General features: G+C 34.2%; 1 protein-coding gene and 1 pseudogene across 4 annotated transcripts in view; one reads left to right on the forward strand and one right to left on the reverse strand.

The window, feature by feature from the left end:
* The window catches only part of LOC103498597 (protein SWEETIE), a 53,479-nt gene extending 34,554 nt beyond the window's left edge, over positions 1-18,925 (reverse strand). For 3 of the 4 annotated variants that reach the window (XM_008461248.3, XM_008461247.3, XM_008461249.3), the window contains exons 1-11: positions 18,593-18,925; positions 12,463-12,670; positions 11,509-11,615; positions 10,592-10,828; positions 9,166-9,255; positions 8,970-9,057; positions 7,940-8,004; positions 7,128-7,232; positions 4,706-4,795; positions 4,485-4,565; positions 2,307-2,375 (exon numbers count right to left, since the gene is read on the reverse strand). In XM_008461248.3, the coding sequence (XP_008459470.1) occupies positions 2,307-2,375; positions 4,485-4,565; positions 4,706-4,795; positions 7,128-7,232; positions 7,940-8,004; positions 8,970-9,057; positions 9,166-9,255; positions 10,592-10,828; positions 11,509-11,615; positions 12,463-12,670; positions 18,593-18,757 (1,305 nt within the window). In that variant the 5' untranslated portion in view covers positions 18,758-18,925. Of the gene's footprint in view, positions 1-2,306; positions 2,376-4,484; positions 4,566-4,705; positions 4,796-7,127; positions 7,233-7,939; positions 8,005-8,969; positions 9,058-9,165; positions 9,256-10,591; positions 10,829-11,508; positions 11,616-12,462; positions 12,671-13,818; positions 13,946-18,592 lie in introns of all 4 variants that reach the window. The other variant, XM_051090174.1, reaches the window with a different exon arrangement.
* Positions 9,784-10,211, forward strand: LOC103498596 (60S ribosomal protein L32-1-like; annotated as a pseudogene).
* Positions 18,926-22,835: the final 3,910 nt, after the last annotated feature.

Consider the following 22,835-nt stretch of genomic DNA (forward strand, 5'->3'; position numbering starts at 1 on the left):
AAGAAATTAAAACCAAAAAGATAACTCCAACGCGCACACACAGAAAAGTTTAAAAATAATTATAAATAAATAAATAAACCTCCAAAAACACAGCCAAAACAAACATATTAGAGGAAAACAAACAACCATGGGAGGTAAAAACCAAAACGAAAAATTTAATAAATCTCAATAAAAGCGACCCAGCTAGCTAAAAAAGAACAAGAAAAACGTCTTGCAGTATTACATGCAGTTGCCTATTAAATTATAATCAACTAGCCAACAATAATATTTATGGATAATGAAAGCTAAATAATGATTATACTGAAAAATAGCTAAGTCGTAAATGGCAAAACAATATGCTATAAAAAGAAATTCATAGAATCAGCTCAAAAAGGTGTAATCAGACTAAAACTTTCTGCCAAATGATGCAATGTTATAATATATATGAGTAAATATAAGAGTTTTAGTCTTTTATCTTTAATTGTCATTTTACTATTCTTAGTTAGGACTTTCATGTATGCCTAAATATATTGAACTCTAATGTAACATCCCAAATTTCTAGGGAACTTTTATTAATTATCTTAAATTATTTGGGTGTTATCTTAAGAAATGGAGCTAAAATTGAATTATTGGGTTAAGATAATTCATGTTGAAATTCATGAAATTTTAAAATAATTGATTTGTTGGAAAAGATTTGGTTAACTAAAAGAATAGAGGATTTGAGTTGACATGGGATCTTGAAAGAAAAGTTGATTTTGGTGGAATTGGAATTAATTAAGAATTTGGATTTCTCGTGGAATATGATATCAATTATTTGGTTTTGTATAAATAATTAATATGGAAAAGTAAAGTTAATTATATGATTATAATTGTTGGAAAATAAGATGAGTTAATGAAGAGAGAGATGGTCGATCTTTGATTGGTAGGGAAGAGATAAAGGAATAATATATATGTAATTGTATTATATATATTATGAAAGGAAAATGAAATAATAATGATAAGTATTATTATTATTAATGGTTATAAATGCCTAGGGTTTCGTGCATTTAAGGAAAAAAAAAAGAAAAAGAAAGGGTTCATCTACTTCCCTAAGAAACCATAGCAGCCGGCCTTCACTGTGCAACCCCGTCCGACCGCAGCCATCGACGTCGCTTAGCTCCTCCATCTGTGCAGTCGGTCCACCGTTGCCCTTTCAAATATCAATTAAGGTTCTAAAGTTGAGTTTATTTTTGGAATTAATTTGGGTTTTTCTTATTTTTGGAGTTAATTTGGGTTTTTCTTATTGAAGCCAAGTGGAGACCTTTTGGATTTAATTTGTGGACCTTCCTCCAAGTTGGAAATTAGTTTGCAACCTCCCCTTGGGTAAGCAAATTGGAGAATAAAGTTAGATTGTAATTGATATTTTTATAGATACAATTATTAATTAAATTCATTATATCTAGGTTGGATTAAACTCTAAGCTTAAGGTAAGTGATTCTTCTATTGGATATCCTTGAGTTGGACACTCAAAAGTAAATAATTATCTTTTCTAGTTATGGTACCATATAAGCATGCTATTGTATAATAGATGTACATTAGGAAACTTTGGACAATGACATTATGCTAAAGCCTATTGGTTGATGAATGCATGCTAAGATTAGCAGTGATTGTTAACTCTCCTAGTAGGCTATATACATCTTACATTTTGTGTTCCTTATGGATCACTACCTACGCCTTGAATTGTGTTCCTTTGGGATCACTACTTACGCTATGTATTGTGTTCCCTCAGGTTCACTACCTATGTTATGACTTATGATTTGTGATCCTTCAGGGTCATTACCTATGTCATGTCATCATTCGTAATGAGTTCAACAACTCACCCAAAAGGCCTTGGTAGGGGGATTACTTACTGAGTATATTGTATGTACTTACCCTTTCCATGTTTAACTTTCCAGGCAAAGGTAAGGGGAACGGCAAGCTAGCGAGCGACAAGAAGGATCCGAAACTGACCAAATGGGAACGGCTTAATTTATGCTTCCGTCATTGTTTTTAAAAAGTTAAGATAATTAGATTAGTAATGACCTCAACTTGGTTTTGAAAAATTCAGGTCGTTACATCTCATATATAAATTACATTGAAATCTTCGGTATTTTGGTCCCACAATGATGCAAACCAATATAGTTTACTGAGCAGGAGTTACCTAAACTAATCGAATATCACCAAAGTTTCAAGAAAATCAAGGAAAGAAAAATAGGTGTAGCATCGCTAAGCAAATAAAGAATTTAAATAAGGTAAGTGTAGAAACAGAATGTTCAAACTGGAAACTACAAACAATATCAAGAACTTACAAGTTGTGAAGAATGAGAAACGGCAGCAATAACCGTGCTGTCAAGTACTTCCTTAAACTCGGATGGAACCTGCATATAAATAATTAAGCAATGTCTAACCAATTTCTTTCCTTTTTTTTTTATTTTTTGAAGTCAACCAACTTCTTGTTGGGCACAAGAAAAATCCTAATTCATAATCCCAAAGAGCATTAGCCTCTTTTCATTTCATCAATAAAAAGTTCATTTCCTTTTTTTAAACAGAAACAAATCTCTTTATTAGTAGGTAAAAAGAGACATGTGCTCAAAGTATAAGAGGATTATACAAGAGCTGTCAAAAGTACTAGAGATCAACAGTCGCACCCAGACATCTCAACTAGGTTGACACCCCCTTAGCGACCTCATCATATCCAAAAGAACAAAAGCAAAAAGGAAAACAAACTCAATACTAAGCCATAATAATAGATCTTCACTAGGTCATGACTAATAAAGAGTTTAGTACAATGAAAAGTAACCAGAAGAAAGAAAGGAGAGTAAAAACAGAATAGTAGCAACACAAAAACAGAAATCAGACTGGAAAAATAAAAGCTCTCCAATTTAAGTTGAGGTCTTGAATGTTGTAGCTTCTGAAAAGTTTTGAGAGGGTGCAGTGTGCACCAGAAGGAGGAATTTCTGTGTGCTATTTCAAAACAATCAAAGCAACCCATTGATTTATCATGGACGACTCTTTGGTTCCTTTCAAACCAAATTTCAGTCAAGATAGATTTATTTTCCCAAAGTAGTGTAGCTTCTTTATTCAAACTGAAACCTCTTAACAAAATCCTCAGAGTACATAGCAGAGAGACTGGGCTAAGTAGCTAAAACTTGTAAACCTGAGATGAGGTTTAATTTTTTTTTAAAACTGAGACAAACTTTTCATTGATACAACGAAAAAATAGGCTAAAGCTCAAAAGATACAAACTCTATGAAAGAGAGACAGTAAAAACATATTGGAAATACACTTTTTTTTTTAAGGAAACCGGCCTCTTTATTAATATTAATAAAGCTCAAAGTATAAAGAATAGTACAAAGAAAGAGATAAAGAGACCAAAGGATCAGTAGGTGCACCCAGACATCTCAACTAGGTCGACACCCCCTTAACACCCTCATCATATCCGACACAAAAGAGAAAATAAGCACAAAATGGACAGCAATAGAAATACAACCCAATACAAAAACTTTGGAAATACACATGAAATTAAGTAAATAAAAATGCCAAGTTATCGATCAAGATTCAAATGCTAAGATGGGTAAATAAAGGTAGTTGAATTGAATCAAATGTCTTGAATAGAGAAATACCCAAACTGCTTGGATAAAGAATACTGTGAGGAAGCCTTTAAACGAGCACATTCAAAATGATCTAGCACTTGTCTTGGAGAACTCTTATGATTTGGCTCAAATCATGTTTTTGTCTTTTAAAGGAAACATGTCTCTTTGTCAATAAATATAATGAGACGAAAGTTGTACAAGAGGATTATATCATGACCACAAGTCTAAGAATCAACAAAAACACCTAGACATCTCAACTAGTTTGATACCTCTTAGCGCCCTCATCATCTACTACAAACAATCGCAAAAAGTACTATTTTGAGGCTAACACACAGCCCATACAGCAGAGTCAACTAATACAACAATACAGCAGGAACTATCCTTACTAGTACAAGCTTAACCAAAAAAATATATGAAAAAACCAGTAAAGAACAAAAAGGACGATCAAAGGCTCAAATCATGTTCTCTTTGTAAGAAACAATTTCATAAATAATACGAAATTGCAAAGAGGGGATGAGAGAATCCCTACACAAACAAAAATTATGCTCCTACAACTAGCGCAAATAGTATATGAATGTTCTGTTTGTAAGAAACAATTTCATGAATAATATGAAATTGCAAAGAGGGGATGAGAGACGCCCCACACAAAGAAAAATTACAAACAAGATGCTCCTACTCCCCTTATCAGTAGAAACAATTTCATTTTTTTGAAAAGGAAATGCATCTCTTTATCAGATAGTAATAATAAAGACACAAAGTTCTAAGTACACGAGGGGTATACAAGAGCAGTGAAAAATGGAAACTTCGGATCAGGACGAAACAATTTCATTAAAAGTCATTGCTCCTTTTCTTTCATAGAAAACGCAATCGTTCAAAAATAAAATTGTACCTTACCTCTCCCAAAGTTTTCAGAGTATAAGACAAAGTACGCAAGCAAGCAATCTTCATTGAAGGGCTAGCATCTTCAGATTGCAGCTGTCAAATTTCCAGAAAAATTGTCCCATTATAATTATAATAAGTACACAGTCAATAGGATATTTGATTTAGATGAAAACTTCAAACTACTTTGTATTCGCAGCACCAAAACTAAACTACATTCAAAGAAATTTAGCAACCTGATTTCCAAGAAAAACCAAGAAGTTTCTTTGGGTGGGTTCTGTCATTTGATCAGTAATGCCAACCCTAAGAATATAGAGCACACAAGCCTACAGCAAACAGAAATAAAAGAAGTCAGTAACATAGACAAAATGGAGAAAGATTCAAACGAATTGAGTAAGTTGAATAATACAAAAGAGCTTCTACTTATAAGAAGCTAAGCTGGTAAACCCAAAGGAGCTGTTTGGTGCAGAGGTTTAGAATCTTAAGCCTGGAAACATTAAGCCTATGGGTAGGCTGAGAGGTCTAGGTAGACAGGGTTTAAGAAAACTGTGTTTGGAGCGCAAAGTTCCTCTGGGAATGAAGCGCAAATTTTAAAATCTTGAGTTTGTGAAACACTTTCTTGTATTTAACCATTGGTTAGATTTTATATTAGTTCGAATTTTCCATCTTACTTATTTTAATATAATTAAATTTAAAAATAAACTAAAAAAGTTAGAAAAATATTTGGCTTTTTTAATTTTGAATAGAGATTTAACTAAAATTATGATTTTATTTGATTTATTGTTTAATAGTTTAAAGTTTTTTTCGTTTATTTTCTTGTAGTTGTTTTGCATTGTTTTGTTTTGTCTCGTTGTATTTCGTACTTTCTCCTTTCCATTATATCAATGAAATATTATATTTCCTCTTTTGAAAAGAATAATAATAATAATAATTTGATATTTTTATTTCACTTAGTTTAAATAAAATTGCTAACTTCAAATTTAAATAAATCCTTTTTTATATCCATGAGTGTCTGGGCCAGCTTACACACATTTTAACTAATCTCATGGGACAACCCACCTGACCCTACAACATTTGGGTGTCAAGGAAATTTTTAGGAAATTAATTCCTAGGTAGGTAGCCACCATTGATTGAACCCATGACCTCTTAGTTAGTTATTGTCTATTGAGACCAAATATCATGTAGACACAAGATCCGTGAACTGTCAAACAAATTCAATCTTTTTAGGTCTTGCTTCTTTCTACAGGAAGTTCATACGTAATTGGAAATTTTCAGGGACAAGAAAAGGACTTCTTTTCATATATATATATATATATATATGTAGAGAGAGAAAGAGAAAAAATCAGCCCACGAAAACAAGATCCCAACTACAATAAGGGACTCCTGCTATAGAAAATAAAACTTATAATATAGTTACAAAAGGTCTCATTGAAGCCTAAAGAAAAACATAAAATCTAACGAAAGACCACCCATCACTAGGATCTCTATCAAACCCTCTTTCTTTGGAAAGAAACGAAAATTTTCATTAAGTTAATGAAAAGCGATATAGTCTAAAAAATACAAAGAGAAAACAACCTAAGTATCACTTGGACATCTCAACTAAGACATCTCAACTAGGTTTACACCCCCTTAATACCTTCATCACTTCTAAGAACAGACTGACAAGCAAACAAAGCAAGCCAAAAATTACAGGATATACTCAACAACAATCTCTATCCAACCTCTTAAACACACAATTATTCCATTCTACCCAAAGATTCACAAAATAGCACAGACCCCAGCGAGCCATAAAAATCATCCCTTCTCGCGAAAGGGTCGGAGGATAAACTCCTTGATCATATTTTCTAACCCTTTGTTCCACAAGCGAAAAACCTAAAGTTTGGAAAAAACTCGCACCAGAAGGCTCTCACAAACTTGCATCTCCAGAGAATGTAATCCAAGTTTTCCTCTGCTTTCCAACGAGGAATACAGCAAAACAAGCCAACTAAAGAGGACGTGTTCTTCATAATGCGATCCAAAGTATTACCTTTTCCATGTAAGACCCGCCAAGAAAAGAACTTAACTTTTCAAGGGGTCTTAATCCTCCAAAGTGAACTTAGTTCAATGTTGATTGACATGATCTTTCTCCCTAGAGGTAGTAACTCTGATCCTCACCCCACAATTATTATACTCAAAGTGCAAAGAAGACTAACTCACCTAAGGAAGAAAGACCCGTCAGCCTAAAAGAAAGAGCTACACAAGAATCCTTCCCTCCAAAGGATCAAGACTCCACACCCTAAAATCTTTCCTCCCAGTCTGAAAACAATTGCCTCAATCAAGGACAATATTGAGGTCACATCCATTGCTTCTCTATTGAACAAATGGCAACGGAACCCAAACAAAATGGAAACAGAACTTCCTAACCAGACTAAGAAGTCCGACATGTGTTTTTAAAGGATGAGAGGTGAAAAAGACACAACACAGTGGGCGTGCTGCTGAGACCTCAAAATTTTGTTGTCCTTGTTATAGTAGTAAGTTGACTTCTCTGATAAATTGTTGATGTCCATTGCCAAAGAGAGAAAATCTGGGGTAGAGAAAACTTCCACCTGGGAGTACAATGTAGCCCAAGTCGAAAAGTAATAATTATGTATGGTATATAAAGTAAAGTTTGGCAATTACCAATGAATGGGCATCCACAGAAGTATCTACACGAAGTACATCCATAACCTGCAGTGCAAAATCTTGGAGTCCAGTATCTGGATGCAGATATCTGAGACGAATGGCCTACAAGACATTTTATGGTGTAAATAGATTCAATAAATATAAGTATAATTAACAAATACAAATTATCTGTAATCAAAATTAAACAGAGGAGAAAGTAAAACCATCATTATCAGTGCAAAATAAGACAGCAAAGTAATTCAACTGAAACCTACAGTAAAAGGAATCTAGACTCTTAGGCATTATATATTTAGTTAGTGTTAGTTAAGGGGTTTAAGGGTAATCTGATAGATAGGAAGTTACTGGCAGTTATTCTACATGGGTGACTACTACTAGGATGGTTACTACTTGTTATAAATAGAGAGAGTGTAAGTGACTAGAGAGGAGGTTATTCTGTGGAGTGATCTAAGGCTTGGGTGAGTACACTCAAGAGGGAGGTTCCAAGGGCCTTATCTTGTATTCTTTATAGTTATATTTCATTATATTGAGATCTTATTCTTCTTAGGAAGATACCTATAAGATTCATGGCAAAACATCAAAAAAGAGCAACAAATCATACTAGATGAGAAGCCGTGAGATGTGAACACGTGTGAAAAGTAAGTAAAGAGCATACTTGAATAAGAGACATAAAGCTTCATAGCATCTAAGAACTCAACTATTATGAAATAGTCTTCCAATACCACAACATCATTCAAAAGTTATAATATCCAAACAGAAGTGAAGGGGACAGGAAAATAAAACTAGTATAATAGGTAATAGTAAGCACAAACCTGCAAAAAGAACACCCAAGATAATGTAAGGCTAACACGAATTTCCTTCAACCGTGGTGCATTTGCTGCAATGTAATTCATATGCAAAACAGGCAATGAAGTATAAAGTAAACTCTTTTCATAAAAACTGAGAGCTCAATATCTTCATCTACTGAATGGGCAAAAACTAATGAGAAAAACAGCCATGGACTGTACAGAGAAGAAATACTTGCAATAGTGAAATGGGTCCTTGACAAAGATTATAAAAAAAGTTATATGGGAGCTTAGTCATGGGTGCCTTTCTCCATTATGTAAAATGAAAGGGACTCCAACTAAGTTTCATTAAAAGTAATTAGGGACTCCCTTTACAAAAGGGGACTCCAACTATTTGAAATCAAGCCCAAAAGAACAATTACAAAAAGGTCTTCGAAGTTGAAACCCAACGAGGAATATGGAAACTAAAAGGGGACTAAAGCTCCCTAGAACTCCTCCCCACTCCTCTAAACACCCTATAATTCCAATCACCTCAAAAAACCCGTAAAACCATACACCCCAACAAGCCAGAGGAACCGGCCTTCTTCCCCAAAAGGCAGAAGAGGAACTCCTCGATCATAGGTCTAATATCTCTATGACGAACGCTCATCATACCAAACATCTGGAAGGAATCCCAAACACCACTTGCAAAGTCACAGCACCAAAGAATATGATCAAAATCTTCTTCCATCTTTCACTAAAGAGTAAAACAAAAAGGCCCAACAAGTAAAGGCAACTTCCTAACAAGCCTGTACACCGTGTTAACACGGCCATGAGGAACCTACCAAGGAAAGAACCTTACCTTTCTAGGGATCTTAATCCTCCAAAGCACCAAAAAGACAGACTCACCTAAAGGGGAGGGATCAACAAGCATTCAATAAAACACTTGCACGAGAACCCTTCCAAAGTATTGACGTTTCAAAATTTGGTGTCCCATCTCTCTAATCTAAAGCGATGAACATGAAAAGCAATAACCAACAAGCAAGCCACACAACATATAAATAAATAACCGCCATACCTTTACTAAATGGCAAAGATAGATGTCGATGCAAACCGCCTTCTAGTTTCTTTGCTGGAGGGAATGGACCTTTTCCCCTTGGTTGAACCTAGTAGGACATGAGTTGATTAAATTTTTAAAGACTAATAGTTACACATATGAGATAACTTGGTCAGAGAAAGCAAAAAGAATGCTACATAACAAATAACTTATATACCTGAGCTTCAGGATTCATTCCAAGAGCCAGTAACAAACCCAAAGCTTCAGCAAATGCATCCCGAACAGATGCAATTGGATCCTCCAGTGCCTTTTGATTCAACCAAACCATTAGGGAAGATAATTAGAACAATGTACATCTGGAAGATTGGAACATACTGGTAGTATATAATCTAAAGGATGGAGAACTTTTCATTGATAATTCTGAAGTTACATGAGGGAGTAAAAAAAACCCATTTAAAAAAAGACTTAAAAGGGCTCCAATTTGGAATAGGTTGAGTGGGCTATGTTGATTATTTCCTTTTTTGTATTATATTTTACAGAATTAGTTGTATTATATTTGCCAGATTTATTTTTTCCTTCTTTGTAATGAGTTATTCTTCTACTTAAGAAAACTCTTCTCTCTTTGTGAAATACAAGAATATATTATTTTGGTAGCAATGTTTGGAGCGTGGATTAAGAAAATGAGGTATAAGGGTTACGTTAATCCCCATATTGGTGGTGATTCAATAGTCAGGTGGTGTCAATTTTGGGACCATACACTGCCAGCCACCGACAAACTAATTGAACCAATACTAAATAGTCTACACCCAAATTGTCGAAGTTGGGATGGCCTAAGGAAACCCTAGTATCTATATAAGCGAAAATGGCGGTGCCTTTGCTGTCGAAGAAGATCGTGAATAAGAGGACAAAGAAGTTCAAGAGGCCTCAGAGTGATCGAAAGATCTTCATCAAGGAAAATTGAAGAAGAACCGAGGGTATTGATTCTAGAGTGAGAAGAAAGTTTAAAGGACGCACATTGATGCCAAATATTGGTACAGTACCGACAAGAAGACCTGTCACTACCTGCCTAATGGGATCAAGAAGTTCATTGTTCATAATGTCAAGGAGCTCAAACTGTTGATGATGCACAACAGGATATACTGTGCCGAGATTGCTCATGATGTTTCAATAGAGAATAGGAAAGAGATTCTAGAGAGGGCAGCTCAACTTGATGTTGCAGTTACCAACAAGCTTGCTAGGTTGCACAGCCAAGAAGATGAATGAACAATTTAGGTCCTTAAATGCCAGTTTTCTTCATGCTACAATAAGACTTCGTTATTATATATCCTTTTTTGGTTCAGAAAAATAGTTTACCCAAACACAAACTATTATAAGGTCACAAATTGAATAACCAAAGACTACCATAACCAACCCAGATCCCAAACAATCTTAACTAATTTCCTGTATTTTTTATTTAAGTATCAAAAACAAAAGGCCAATTTAAGGATAAGGAGTAAACAAGTCCCATTGAATGAGACTAACTAAGTCCCAACATATTAAATATTAAGAAAACACAATTTGAAAAAGAAATTAAAGATAATTACAAAATAAAGAAGATAATAAACACGATGTTTTATATCTAGCTTCAAGAATAAAATGACTACCTTAACACAAAAAGAGGCTGAACTATCAAGTTCTCCAACCCCCAACCCTGGTCCTCCAATGTTGGCAAATGCCTTCAGACATCTTGCAGCTGCTATTCTAACAATGAATGATTTATCACCAATCCCCACACGAGTAATCAGACGAAATGCTTCAGTGTACGCTGAAGCAGCTGCAGTACCCCCCGATCCTTCTAAAGCATTCTGAAGCAAATGCAGAGCTTCTTGTCTCACAAAATCCTAATATTTGGCACACAAATAATCCTTAAGTAATAGATAACTAAACATAAATAAAAGGGGAGATACTTCAAACAAAACCAAACCATTTTTGAGTTGTCGTTTGAAATGAACAAAAAGATAGCCTCACAACTCGTATAATCCGTAATAAACAAAAAAAGAGTGTGATCCTAGGACTAAATTTAAAAGTCAATGGATGTGAACAAATTTATTCCAAAAACTACTAAGAAGAGGCTCCTCAGTGCCTTCCAATTCAACCTAAACAAAAATTCAATGTGGCAGTTGAAAATAACAGAGGCATGTAGAATGGTTGTCTTTGTTATAACTAAGTAACGGGAGTACCCCAAAAAATTGAGGAAATCCCCAATTATTACTCCTAAAATGCTTTATGAAGTAGGACAAAAATGATAATTAATATTATGGTGTATTAAACGAAAACTCTTCGCCTGACAGCTTCAACTCTACAAATTTTGATGATTTTATGTGAGAGAAAAATTACGAGAGACAAGTACTTATTATCCCAAAAAAACTTCAAATAAATAACTAAATATTTAGTTAATAATTAATAAATAAATACACAAATAAAAGAAAAACAGGCTCGTGTACTTATAACCACAAGTTTGTGAGTATATACTAGAAAAATATCATGTTAAAGACAGGTGACAATGAGAATTAATGAGAACCTCATTAAATCTTATAAGCTTTGCAGCAATAATGGTCGTCTCAAGCAAACCAGAAGTGATTCTTCTCCCAAAGTGCTGATATAATTCTCCCAAGCATTGGGCAATGCCTATAAAGATCAGATGTAATAGAACATCACATGTTAGGCAAAGAAAAAGTTAAGATTCTCTACTCTAAGGATATGAAGCATAAATCTGGTATGGCTTAATGACACCAGCAGGTATTCTCATGGAAAACTTTCAAGTAAAGATTAAAGGAAATTTTCTTTCAAGGAAACGAGATTAAGAAGCCCAAATACAAGAAGAAATTTGCTATTATGTCTACTAATATAAATTAAGAATGAAAATACTAATATATCTTTTTGAGAATAGATAACTACAGAAATAAAAGGATATACAAGATTAACGGATCAAAATTGCAAAGAATATCTAATTATATTAAATTGATCTCTTTAGAAAATAATAGCCCTCAAATAATGTAGTCTGAAGATGGTTAGGTGAATCTGCATTTTTTCCTTTAAATAATTCTTTTATTAATAAAAATTAAAACAAATAAACAAAACAAAACAGACATTTTAAAATTAAAATTTTATAGATCAAAATATAGGATAAAACTACTCTGAAAAAATAGCAAGGCAGTCCTTCCAAAAGGCAAGAAATACAAATAACATTTTTAATGAAGAATAAATAATATACTTAAGGAGAGACTTTTCTTTTTCTTCTTTTTTTTTTTTTCTTCACTGTTAGAATCACTATGGGGTGAGGGATTGAACCTCCGACCTTTAGGAACAAAGGTCGTGTCAATACCATTGAGCCAATCTCACTATGGTAGTTTCCGTTTTTATTTTGTGCAACACTTTACTAACATAAACCATACACCCTTGAACACGTGCACATGAAACAAACTCCTAATGGTGATTATCTAAGATTAATCAAGTGCAAGCTTCTGTAACAAACCAGCAAGCTTATGAGGTTCATTCCTTTTCCCATCAGACAGAAACCCTTGAAGACTACTAACTCGTGAATATACTGAAATTGTATCTCCTTTGGATATAATTCTTGCCATTACTACTGATGCGAGATGACGCACTGGTCGTCTAGCACCAAGAATGAGTAGAGAATAGAGTGCTTCCTCGCATTTTCTTTGCCACAACAGTATAGATTCCTGAAATTGCAACGTTCATTTCAAACATTAAATAATAGATCTTGCCAAAAACATGAATGAAATAAATTTATTTTGAAAGAAAAAAGACTCCAGACAACATTTTAATTATAAAATATTAGGATAGGACTTGACAGAGACATTAAAAATGTTTGAATACCGCCCTTTCCAGTTAAGGAAGATACTGTAATGATAGCATATGACTTGACAGAAACTAAAAATGTTTGATTGAATCCTTTTCAGTTAAGGAAGATACAAAAACTAATTATTAGAGGACTCTGATGTTAACTATGGAAAAACTCACTTTCAGTAGATAAACTCTTGTATCATTAGCATGGAAATGGTGAACTAAATTTAATTGAATCCGTGCTATTGGAGGAATTTATAGGGTCTGTTTCAAAGAAGTAGCAGTGCACTGAAGTTAATCTTATCACATACTTTTGTTTGGTGTTTGCCTGGAGTTTCTTATCACATAATTATCCACCAAACTTGCATGCTTTTGAACTTCAATTAAAAAACAAAAACAAAAAACTGCTTGTTAGGATATGATTTTCTGTGCTTCTCTCATTTTAGTCATTGTATTTTATCTTTTTATCATTCCTTTCAAGTAATTTGCTATTCATCGTAAACAAAACACATGGCTGTATTTTTTTCTTTAAATATCTATGAAGGTCAATAGTCATTGTGCTCCGTGTTGAGCATTGGTCTCATTTTCTATTATTGTCCCCTTTCTTATTTTTTTGAATGAAAACAATAACTTTCATTGAGAAAAGAATAAAAAAAAATATACATGCTGACGTGCGTACAAAAACCAAGCCCACAAAAAGGAGGGGCTCCAACTATGCAACAAAATGACTATAGGATAATCACAAAAATCCTTTGAAATCAAAGTCCAAAGAAAAACGTGAAAACAAATGATGGACCAAACATCATAAGACTCCCTCTCCACACCCCTAAACACTCTCCTATCCAATTCACCTCACAAAACCAAGAAGATCGCACCCACCCCAACACACCATAAAAAGCAGCGTTTCCTCCTAATAGGAGGTTTGAGAAGGAACTCCTTGATCATAGCACTGATGTTTTTGTGCCAAACATTCATCAAATCAAACATTTGGAAGAAAGAATCCAAACACGACTTGCATACTCACAGCACCAAAGAATATGATCTCCAAGTCTTCCTTCGCCTTATGACAAAAAATACAACAAAAAGGCCCAACAAGTGAAATGCATCTTCCTCGCAAGTCTATCTACCGTATTAGCATGGCCATGAAGAACCTGCCAAGTAAAAAAACTCACCTTCCTAGGGATCTTAATCCTTCAAAGAACCAAAATAAGATTTAAACCCTTTTTATCTTCGGATTTTAATTAGGAGTATAAACGAAAATAGGAGAAAACAAGCTTAAATTTAAAAAATAAAAAATGACATTGATCCAATGAAAGATTACTTGTGCTTCTTCTCTAACTTTTTGTACTTAATTGCTTTATGAAAAGTGTCATGCTTAATTGATTTTAATATTATTGTTGTTGTTGTTGTTGTTATTCGTCTAGGTATGGGCCGATGTTGGTCAAAATAAGTGTGGGTTTCTTTGCAACGATACTTTGACTTTTGTAGTAAAAATTAATGTATCTCTACCTTAAAAAAGTTTTAGTAGAAAGGGAAATGTTGCTATGCTAGATCGTAATTAAATGTTGCTCATCTTTATTTTTTGTGGGATTCAAGATATTGAGTTCTAGTAGTTCTACTTCTTAAATGATATGTATTTGGTTTATTATTTTCAAAAAAAAAATCCTTCAAAGAACCGAAAAGACCGACACATCTACTATGATCCTATAGCATTAGAAAATGCAATGCTTTAATTTCTACTTTAATTTCTACTTATGTAGAAATTAAAGCATTAGTAGTTCTACTTCTAGTCTTTACAGGTGTTTGCTATAATTTTTGTTTTGAAATGCTTGCATTTCTGCGAGATTCTTTTTGTTTCGGCCCTATTGTAATGATTTGGACATTCGAATAACAATCTAGTTTGGTTTTGTTTGTTTGGAACATGATAATGGCGCTAAGGGGGTGTCAACCAAGTTGAAATGTTCGTAAGCACCTCCTGATCCCTCGGGTTCTTTCTTTTAGGCTTCTTTATTACTCTCATTGTATAACTCTCTTGTACTCTGAGTCTTATTATTAGTAAAGAAGTTTGTCTCCGTTTCAAAAAAAATGTAAAATAAAATAGCAAAAGAACCCCAATATTCATTGTGTAAAATGTCTGTATAGATCAATTATCAATTTATTTGCAAAAGTTCAAGAACGGATTGATTTTATTTAGTGAAGAAAATACAAAGAAATCACTGCCCAAAGAAAATTAATTCTTTTTCTGTGAACTAGCCTTGGTGTTGTTCATACTGTTGATCAACTTCAACGTCGTATGCCCTATATGTCTATTTCTCCATCTTATGTGTCAGCGTCATCCTGAATCTCCAACTCATTTGTTTATACAATGTGCCTTTGCATCCCGTTTCTGGCATAATGTTCTAGGTGCTCTTCGTTGGTCTACAGCCTGCTCTAATAACAAATTTAACGATTCTCTTTCGGTGGGCCATCCGTTCTCAGGATTCAGAAGACAATTTGGCTGGCTATTCTTCATGCCTTCTTCTGGACATCATGGGACGAGCGTAATAAGCATCTTTTTAGAGATCTTTTTCTTCCTTTGATTCTTTCATGGACTTGGTCCTATCTATTGCATTGTATTGGTGCAAAACTAAGCAGCCTTTTAAGAACTTTAATCTCTCTTGATTAGTGTCTAATTGCCGATCTCTATTGTAATCACCTTTAGATGCTTGGTGTCTCCCCTATTTCATTTGTTCAATGAGATGTTTTGTCTTAAAAAAAACCAAAGAAATCACAGTTGGAAAATTTTCAAATAGCAAATCTTCAAGATAAAATTGAAGGAAAAAAATTTTAGACCCATGTAGTTAACAAAGGCGATTAGTTCAAAAATTGGATCGCTTTGAAGTTGCCCATAAGAGTGCCTCCTCGTGGTGCTCCTTCTCCAAGGCTTTTGAAAGCTATAGCATTCAAGAAATCTACTCAAATTGGAGAGTTTTTATCTTCCCAGCTTAATTTTTGTTTCGGGTTAAATCTCTTTTTGCACTTTTGTCTAGGCCTTCTGTATGCTCTTTGTTGAATCCTTTGTAAGGCTAGTGATCTAGTCTTTTTGTCCTATTTGTAATGGCTGAGTTTATAAGCTTTGGCCAATTTTTGAAGTTGTGTTTTGAAGGATATGATGAAGGCGCTAAATGGGTGTCAACCTAGTTGAGATGTCCAAGTGCGCCTGCTGATCCTAGTTATGGTTTATGCTTTACACTCTTTGTATAACCCTCGTGTACTTAGAGCATTGGTCTCTTTCATTTTACATTTACATGAATAAAGAGACTTGTTTCCTTTTATAAAATTAAAAAAAAAAAAAAAAAAAAAAGAACAATTTGAAGATGTAGATTTAAAAGTAGTCTCAAATGGAAGAAAAATCCATAAAAGAATGTGCAGGGAAAAAAACAAGAACGACACACCAATTCCATTGGAAATCAATTACCACAAAGCAAAGAACTTGAAGCAAATAAGGAAGAAGATGTGACTAGGGTTCTCTTCGGAAGCTAATGCTTTTGTCGTTGGTCCTATGATTAAGGTTTTGAATGAGCTTGATGGAAACATCTTTTTCGAGTGTATGGTCGATGGAGAAGTCCATCTTTTGGTGGTAATTCAATTTTTTGTTTCAGATTTACTTCTTTAATCAGAATAATTTTGTTCAAAATGTAGGAGGTGGGTTTGGTCATATGTCCTTCAACGAGTTTATTTTATTTCTTGATTGTTTCATTTTTTCTTTTGGACGAGTTTTCTTTTTGGAGTGGTCAAATAATGTAAAAAGAATAAGGGTCAATTGAGTAACTAGGTATTATTCTACGTTAATTCACTTTTTATCCCCACGTGTAATTAAAACTCTATAAATAGGAGTTTTCCATTCTGGTATGAAACGGTTGTTATTATCATTCTAATAAAAGATTCACAATATTGATTCTTAGAGGATTATTCCTTAAGACTACTTAGGCTACCACCTAATCAAGTAGCATTATTTCTCAACCTCAGTCCTCCTCTATTCCCTTTTTACACATGTCCCTACCTTTCACCATCAAACTTTCTATTCTAACTCCTACTCTGAGAAAACAATTACTCAACCTTGATATGGGTCTCAAACTTGAACTGTTACTGATGGCATCTCCTCACCCCCCCCCCCCCCCCGTTTCCCGATCTTCAGCAAAATCAAATGAATCCTTACATCTTCTTTGGCAGAACAATACAGTCAAGTTCAATGAGGAACAACTATGAGTTGGTTATATTCCTCTCTCAATGAAGAAAAATGAATGAAATCGTGGGTTTCAACACTACTTTTGATATTTAGGAGTCCTTAGCTTACATAGACTTTGAGAATCCTCTACTCTATTCATTGCATCAATGAAAAGTTTGTTTCCTATTCCGACAATGCGATATTGTTGTCATTAAAAACTTCAATTGACATCAACATTTCGACATGTGAGAGAGTTTAATATCTCGATAAAATATCATTTTTCCAAGACATTGAGGAAATGTTGAGATGTCGAGGAAATGTTGAGATGTCGAGAAAAATCGAGGAGATGTCTATAGATCGTGGTATTCCTTACAACCTCTCTCCTTGTCTCATGGCCTCCCATCTCTTTCTCCTTCCATTATTTTTTTCGTCAATCCTCGCCTCTCAACTTCTCTTAAAGACCTCGGTGATTTTTCCTTTTTTCTTGGTGTGCAAGTTATCCATGATGGAAACTCTATGCATTTGTCAAACAAATGATCCTATTGCCTGAGAAAACTAGAGTGGTTGTCCTTGCATGATGGAGAGTCTTTGACAAATGGAACCTAATACCTCAACTTAGTGGGCATTTTGCAGTATTGTACCCTCGCTTGGCTTTAAATTTGTTTCACTCTGTATATGGACATTTTCATTTCCCCCATGTTCCAATGAGTACACATCTTGATGTTCTTGGTTCTATCTTGATTTCATGGTGTTCTTCGAGACAAAATACGGTGTCCCAGAGTTGGAATATCATGGAATGTCCAATGTTGCCACTGAATTAATGTGGGTTTGATCTATTATGTTTGAGATTGGTGTGTAATCTTCCTCCTCCACTTTTGCTTTGTGATAATTTGAGTGCCACTTATTTGGCTGCAAACCATGTGATCCATAGTTGAACCAAACATTGAAATTGACGACCTTCAAAAAGATAGTTCACAAGCAGCTTTGTGTGTCAAACTTGTTCCATTTGTTCATCAGCTGGCTATGATTAAAGTGCTTCATTTTCCTCGATTCCACAGTCTAAAAGTCAAGCTTATGATGGTTCCATAATCCAACACCTTGTTCACGTGCGGGATATTATTCACCATGCTTTATCTCTCACTTCACTCGTTGTATCTTTTATCTTTGTACCCTTTTCTGTTATTTGATATCTACGGAGGTGTTTGTGCTCTGTGCTTCTCTGTGACGGTCTCCTTTAATCTCACCAGTAGTACGCTGCTGAATAACAATTACATAATGGGAACTCTATAAACTTCATTAGCACGGAGGAAAATCAAAACTTCATAGCCAGATACCCAATGAAGACAGATATTCCCACCCGTGGACAATGCAAGATGGAAACAATAATGAAAAGAGCAGAAACATATAAAAATAAAACTGACTGCCCATAATAATTCCATTTCCGATACCAACTCATAGAGATCCGCATAATATCGCATAATTCAATACTTTATCTTCTTAATGTAGACGTTGGCAGTATAAAACCAATAGAACATATTCGATGGAACTAATTGGCCAAAAATGAAAATGCAGCGAAATTAAAAGGGTGAACCTTGGGTTCTTCATCGATGGCGGAAATGAGATCGGATAGAAGATCGAAGCATAGAAGGGGCTCCGGAGGTTGTTGAGCAGCGGACGCAACTATGGATTCCAGCTGAGCTACCAATACACCAAAACGAGAGAGGGGCACATTCTCTCTCACGTAAGTCTTCACCATTATAGAGTGCGAGCAGGAATCGAGAAGAAGTGAGCTGCTAGAGTGTGCGGAGTGGCAATTCTATGTCGACTGAAACCGGTGAATCGGAGTCCGGTGGGGATCATACCAGTGTTATTTGAAGGTCGATCTTTTGCCAATGGCTTGTCTTTTCACCTTTCTTCTTTTCTTTCTTTTTTTATTATTTCGGTAATTCGGCTTAATGCTCTTTCATAAATTAAATTTGTTAAAATGACCCAAGTTAAAATGTCTTTGTTTAGACAATTATACCCTCCGTTCCTTAATAAATTATGTACATCTTTATTTCTTCTTAGGATGATACAAGCAAAGAGAGAGCTAGGAGTGATTAGGGGTGAGCATGGTGGGTCGAAAAACCGAAACGAATAATCGAATCCGAACGAATCAAGGTCGGATGGTCGTAATAGTACAATCGACGGTCGGGTTTCGGTTCTAGAAACTCAAAAACCGAGTTGTCGTCAGTCGGTTTGGGGTTATGGTCGGTCAATCAGTTTGAACCGACCGATCTATTTTTAAAAAAATAATATATATATATATATATATATAATATATTATATAATTATAAGTTTAGGTTTAAAAAGAAAAATAAAACAAAATAATGTAATTCTTAATTTTTAAAATCGTAAACTTTGCTCTAACCATAAACTACAATCTATAATATTTGTAAAAGGAAATTCAAATGTCAATAAAAAAATGGAATATATATATTTCACATTTCATAAAACAAAGGAAAAAAGAAAAAGAAAAAAGAAGGAAAATAAAAGGGAGGAAAATAAAAGAAAGTAAAAAATATAGAAAGGAAAAAAAGGAAGAAGAAGAAGGAGGGAAAAAAAACCGACCGATCGACTGACTGTCGAATCAGCAGATTTTGTTGGAAACAACAGCTGAAGTCGGTTTTGCAACATATGTATCGACTTGTGGTCGGTTTGGGGGCGGTTTGGTCGGAAAACCGACCCCGCTCACCTGCTGCTCACCCCTAGGAGTGATCATCAATCGAGCGGGAGCAATTTTAGACAAAACCAAGGCTCAAAACTGACATAGTCAATTTATATTAAGGAAAACCTACAACTGATGTTCAAGAATTAAACTGATTTGTCGAACCGTGGGTCGAATTCATCCGATTCGGTTCTCTCCAATTTTTCCTCTCTTTTTCGTCCTTAATGGCCCATTGGACCTAGGCTGACACTATGAACTTCTGGCAAAAAATTGTATCCGTCAGCAAACTCGTTAGTTATTATGGGACATTTTCCAACGATTTTCAAGATATGATAAAGGTTGACTCTCGAACACATGGTCGGATTGTTTCGGATTTGATTGATAAATTTTGGAAGGAAGATGATAATGTTCCTGATTTGAAAATATATTAAAAATTATTTAGAGAAAGAATAAAATGTGGCAAAGAGACCACTAGAACCTAAGAAAAACTAATAAGAAAGAATTAGGGAATAAGATAAAAATTCATAATATAAAAATATATTTTCTTGAAGAAATAATAATCACCTTAATCATTACATATAATAGGATCTTTTCATATGATTTTTATATATTTAATTTATTGTATGTTGTTCATTAACCATTGGTTCTTACACGTTTTTTCATAATTTTTTTTTTACACATATTCAATTTAGTTGGGTGGCAGCACCAGTACTAGGGGGTTATAGGTTAAATGGGTGGTTTGATCGAGGTTTGGTTTTCTTTTCGAGAAAATCGTTTTCGATCGGGTACCATAGAAAGTCGACTTGTTTCTTTGATTTGAAGTGATTTTGACCGTTCGGTTCGAGTTTTCGAGTAGCTTTGCTCACCCATAGGTAGAGCATACAAACTAGACTAAAGACATATAAAACAGGCATATAAAAACTAATTGAGATAAAGAGTAGGGAGAAGCTAAGGCTCAATGTTTCTCTACGACTGTAGACTAAAGAAAGTGCGTCGAAACATTTTGGTAATGACGAACATGAGAGAAAGAGATAAGCAACCAAAATATATTTTCAAGTATTTGCCTCCTCGATAGAGCAAGAGACCTTTTTGCATGGAGAATGTTATTTAAAATTGGTCGTCTCTAAACAATCACATTCAACAAGTGATTGAATGAAAATTTCGATAAATACTTTCCATCCCAATATAATCGTCATATTTCAAGTTTAATTACCTCACCACATGTACTAAAAAACTGTGATCCCATGAGACGTATACGCCCAAAATGGTCCTTAATTATACACCAACCCACAAGTCTCATGCCTTAAAAATAGAGGTCCATGCATCATTAGCGTTTAGCTGTCAAAACGTCTCCCCAAGTGGATGTCAACCATACAAGTAATGAATGTAAATTGACAGACCACCAAAACATATTTCTCATCGAGCCCCATCACACCACCGCTCCTCTCTTGCATGTGTCGACAACTAATCCACAATTGGACATGGCATCAACAACCTAAGTGAGAACAATATTTTTATCTTTGGCATCTTAATTTTACTCGACAATGATTATCACTTGATCCCCTTCCATATGATACACAAGCAAATAGCCAACGTCGATAATCTTCGTGGCTCCACAAAAGCCTCGCCATCGCAAAATTGACTAAAATTACTGGAAATTAATCGACGTTAAATCTCCTTGAAAACATAACAATGCTACATCGGGTGAGTTGCAGCTTCCACACGAGTCGTCTTAGAAAGCGTGCATTTTAGATAAGTCAAGACACATTTGTTAGTATAATTTTTTTAGTTGGAAAAATGTCCAACAATAATTCTCCAACATCAAATATCAGGTTTAAGAAGTGCATTGGCATTCCATAAGGATTGCCACAACAATAAATCTTGGTCATCCACAAGGACTGTCACATAATCTCTTTAATACATCTCCAAATGAGGAGCAAACAAAATTCAAGTTATTTAACTTCAAACCCAACAAATACATACGTGTGTGTTTTTATTTAATAAAACTACAATCTAATAAGTAACACTAACAAACCAATTATTTATGGTATAATAATGAGTTTCCTAATTTTAAAATATTTTCACAATTAACGTGGAATATAAACAATATTAAAATCATTTAACAAAAATCAAATATTACGGACAAAAACAACTTTAAGGATTGTTTTGAAATATAACAAAATATCTAAAAAATCTCATAAACCCAAACTTACCGTAATTCCAAAATGACAATTAATTAAACACACGATAACATTAAGTTTCTTCGAAACTTCCAAACAATATAAATTGTAATCAACAAACTTGGAATGCAAATAAAAAAGTTACAATTCAAGTGTCTTACTATCTATACGAGTGTCTTTATTGTTTGAAAGTTTATTATGGTAGGATGCAACTTTCCATTCTAGTTGCTTGGTGTCTCTTCATAATCACTTTGCCCCAATTGTAGCTATAAAAGTCATCCCAATCATCAATGAGCACGCAAACACCATCAAATCAATATGTCGCTTCATTTTCATTTCCAAACGAATAACCAATGAAAAATCAAATTTAAAAGTATAAATCTGGAAACTTAGACTAATTTGAAATATACCTCAAACCCCGAGAGTAAAATTGTAACATTTCGAATCCTAAAAACCAAATGAAATTTGTACAAAAAAAACCATCGAAATTAAAAAGGTATTTCCCTAAATTTAATTTGCGAATAATGTGGCTCAACACATTGTTTTCCTTTTCTTTAAATGAATGTCTTGAGTTTTTTCTCTTTCTAAAAGTGCAGGTAACCACGTTGTTCATACCTCTACAACAAAAGAAGTCGAACTTGTTTATGATTGTTTTTATTTTTCTGCGAGTTCTCTTTCCTTGCTAGAAGGTCAAAAGAGTTTTTTTCCAAAGACAATTAGTTCTTGAATAGAACATCCATGGCTTTGTTTGAGGATTTTCCCCTTTATTTTTGTGTCTAGTTTGCTTGCCCTTATCATACTTACTATTACAAAAAAAAAAAAAAAAAAAAAAAAACAAATGGAGAATTTTAAAATATCCTTCAAATATATTGTTTTGGAAAAATAGTCTTAGAAGTTGGAATCAGAAACCAAAATTTGGATTTATATACCCGAATCATTTCTCGGCT

The sequence above is a fragment of the Cucumis melo genome, chromosome 9, assembly GCF_025177605.1.
Source record: "Cucumis melo cultivar AY chromosome 9, USDA_Cmelo_AY_1.0, whole genome shotgun sequence".
In the NCBI taxonomy this organism is placed as follows: Eukaryota; Viridiplantae; Streptophyta; class Magnoliopsida; order Cucurbitales; family Cucurbitaceae; genus Cucumis; species Cucumis melo.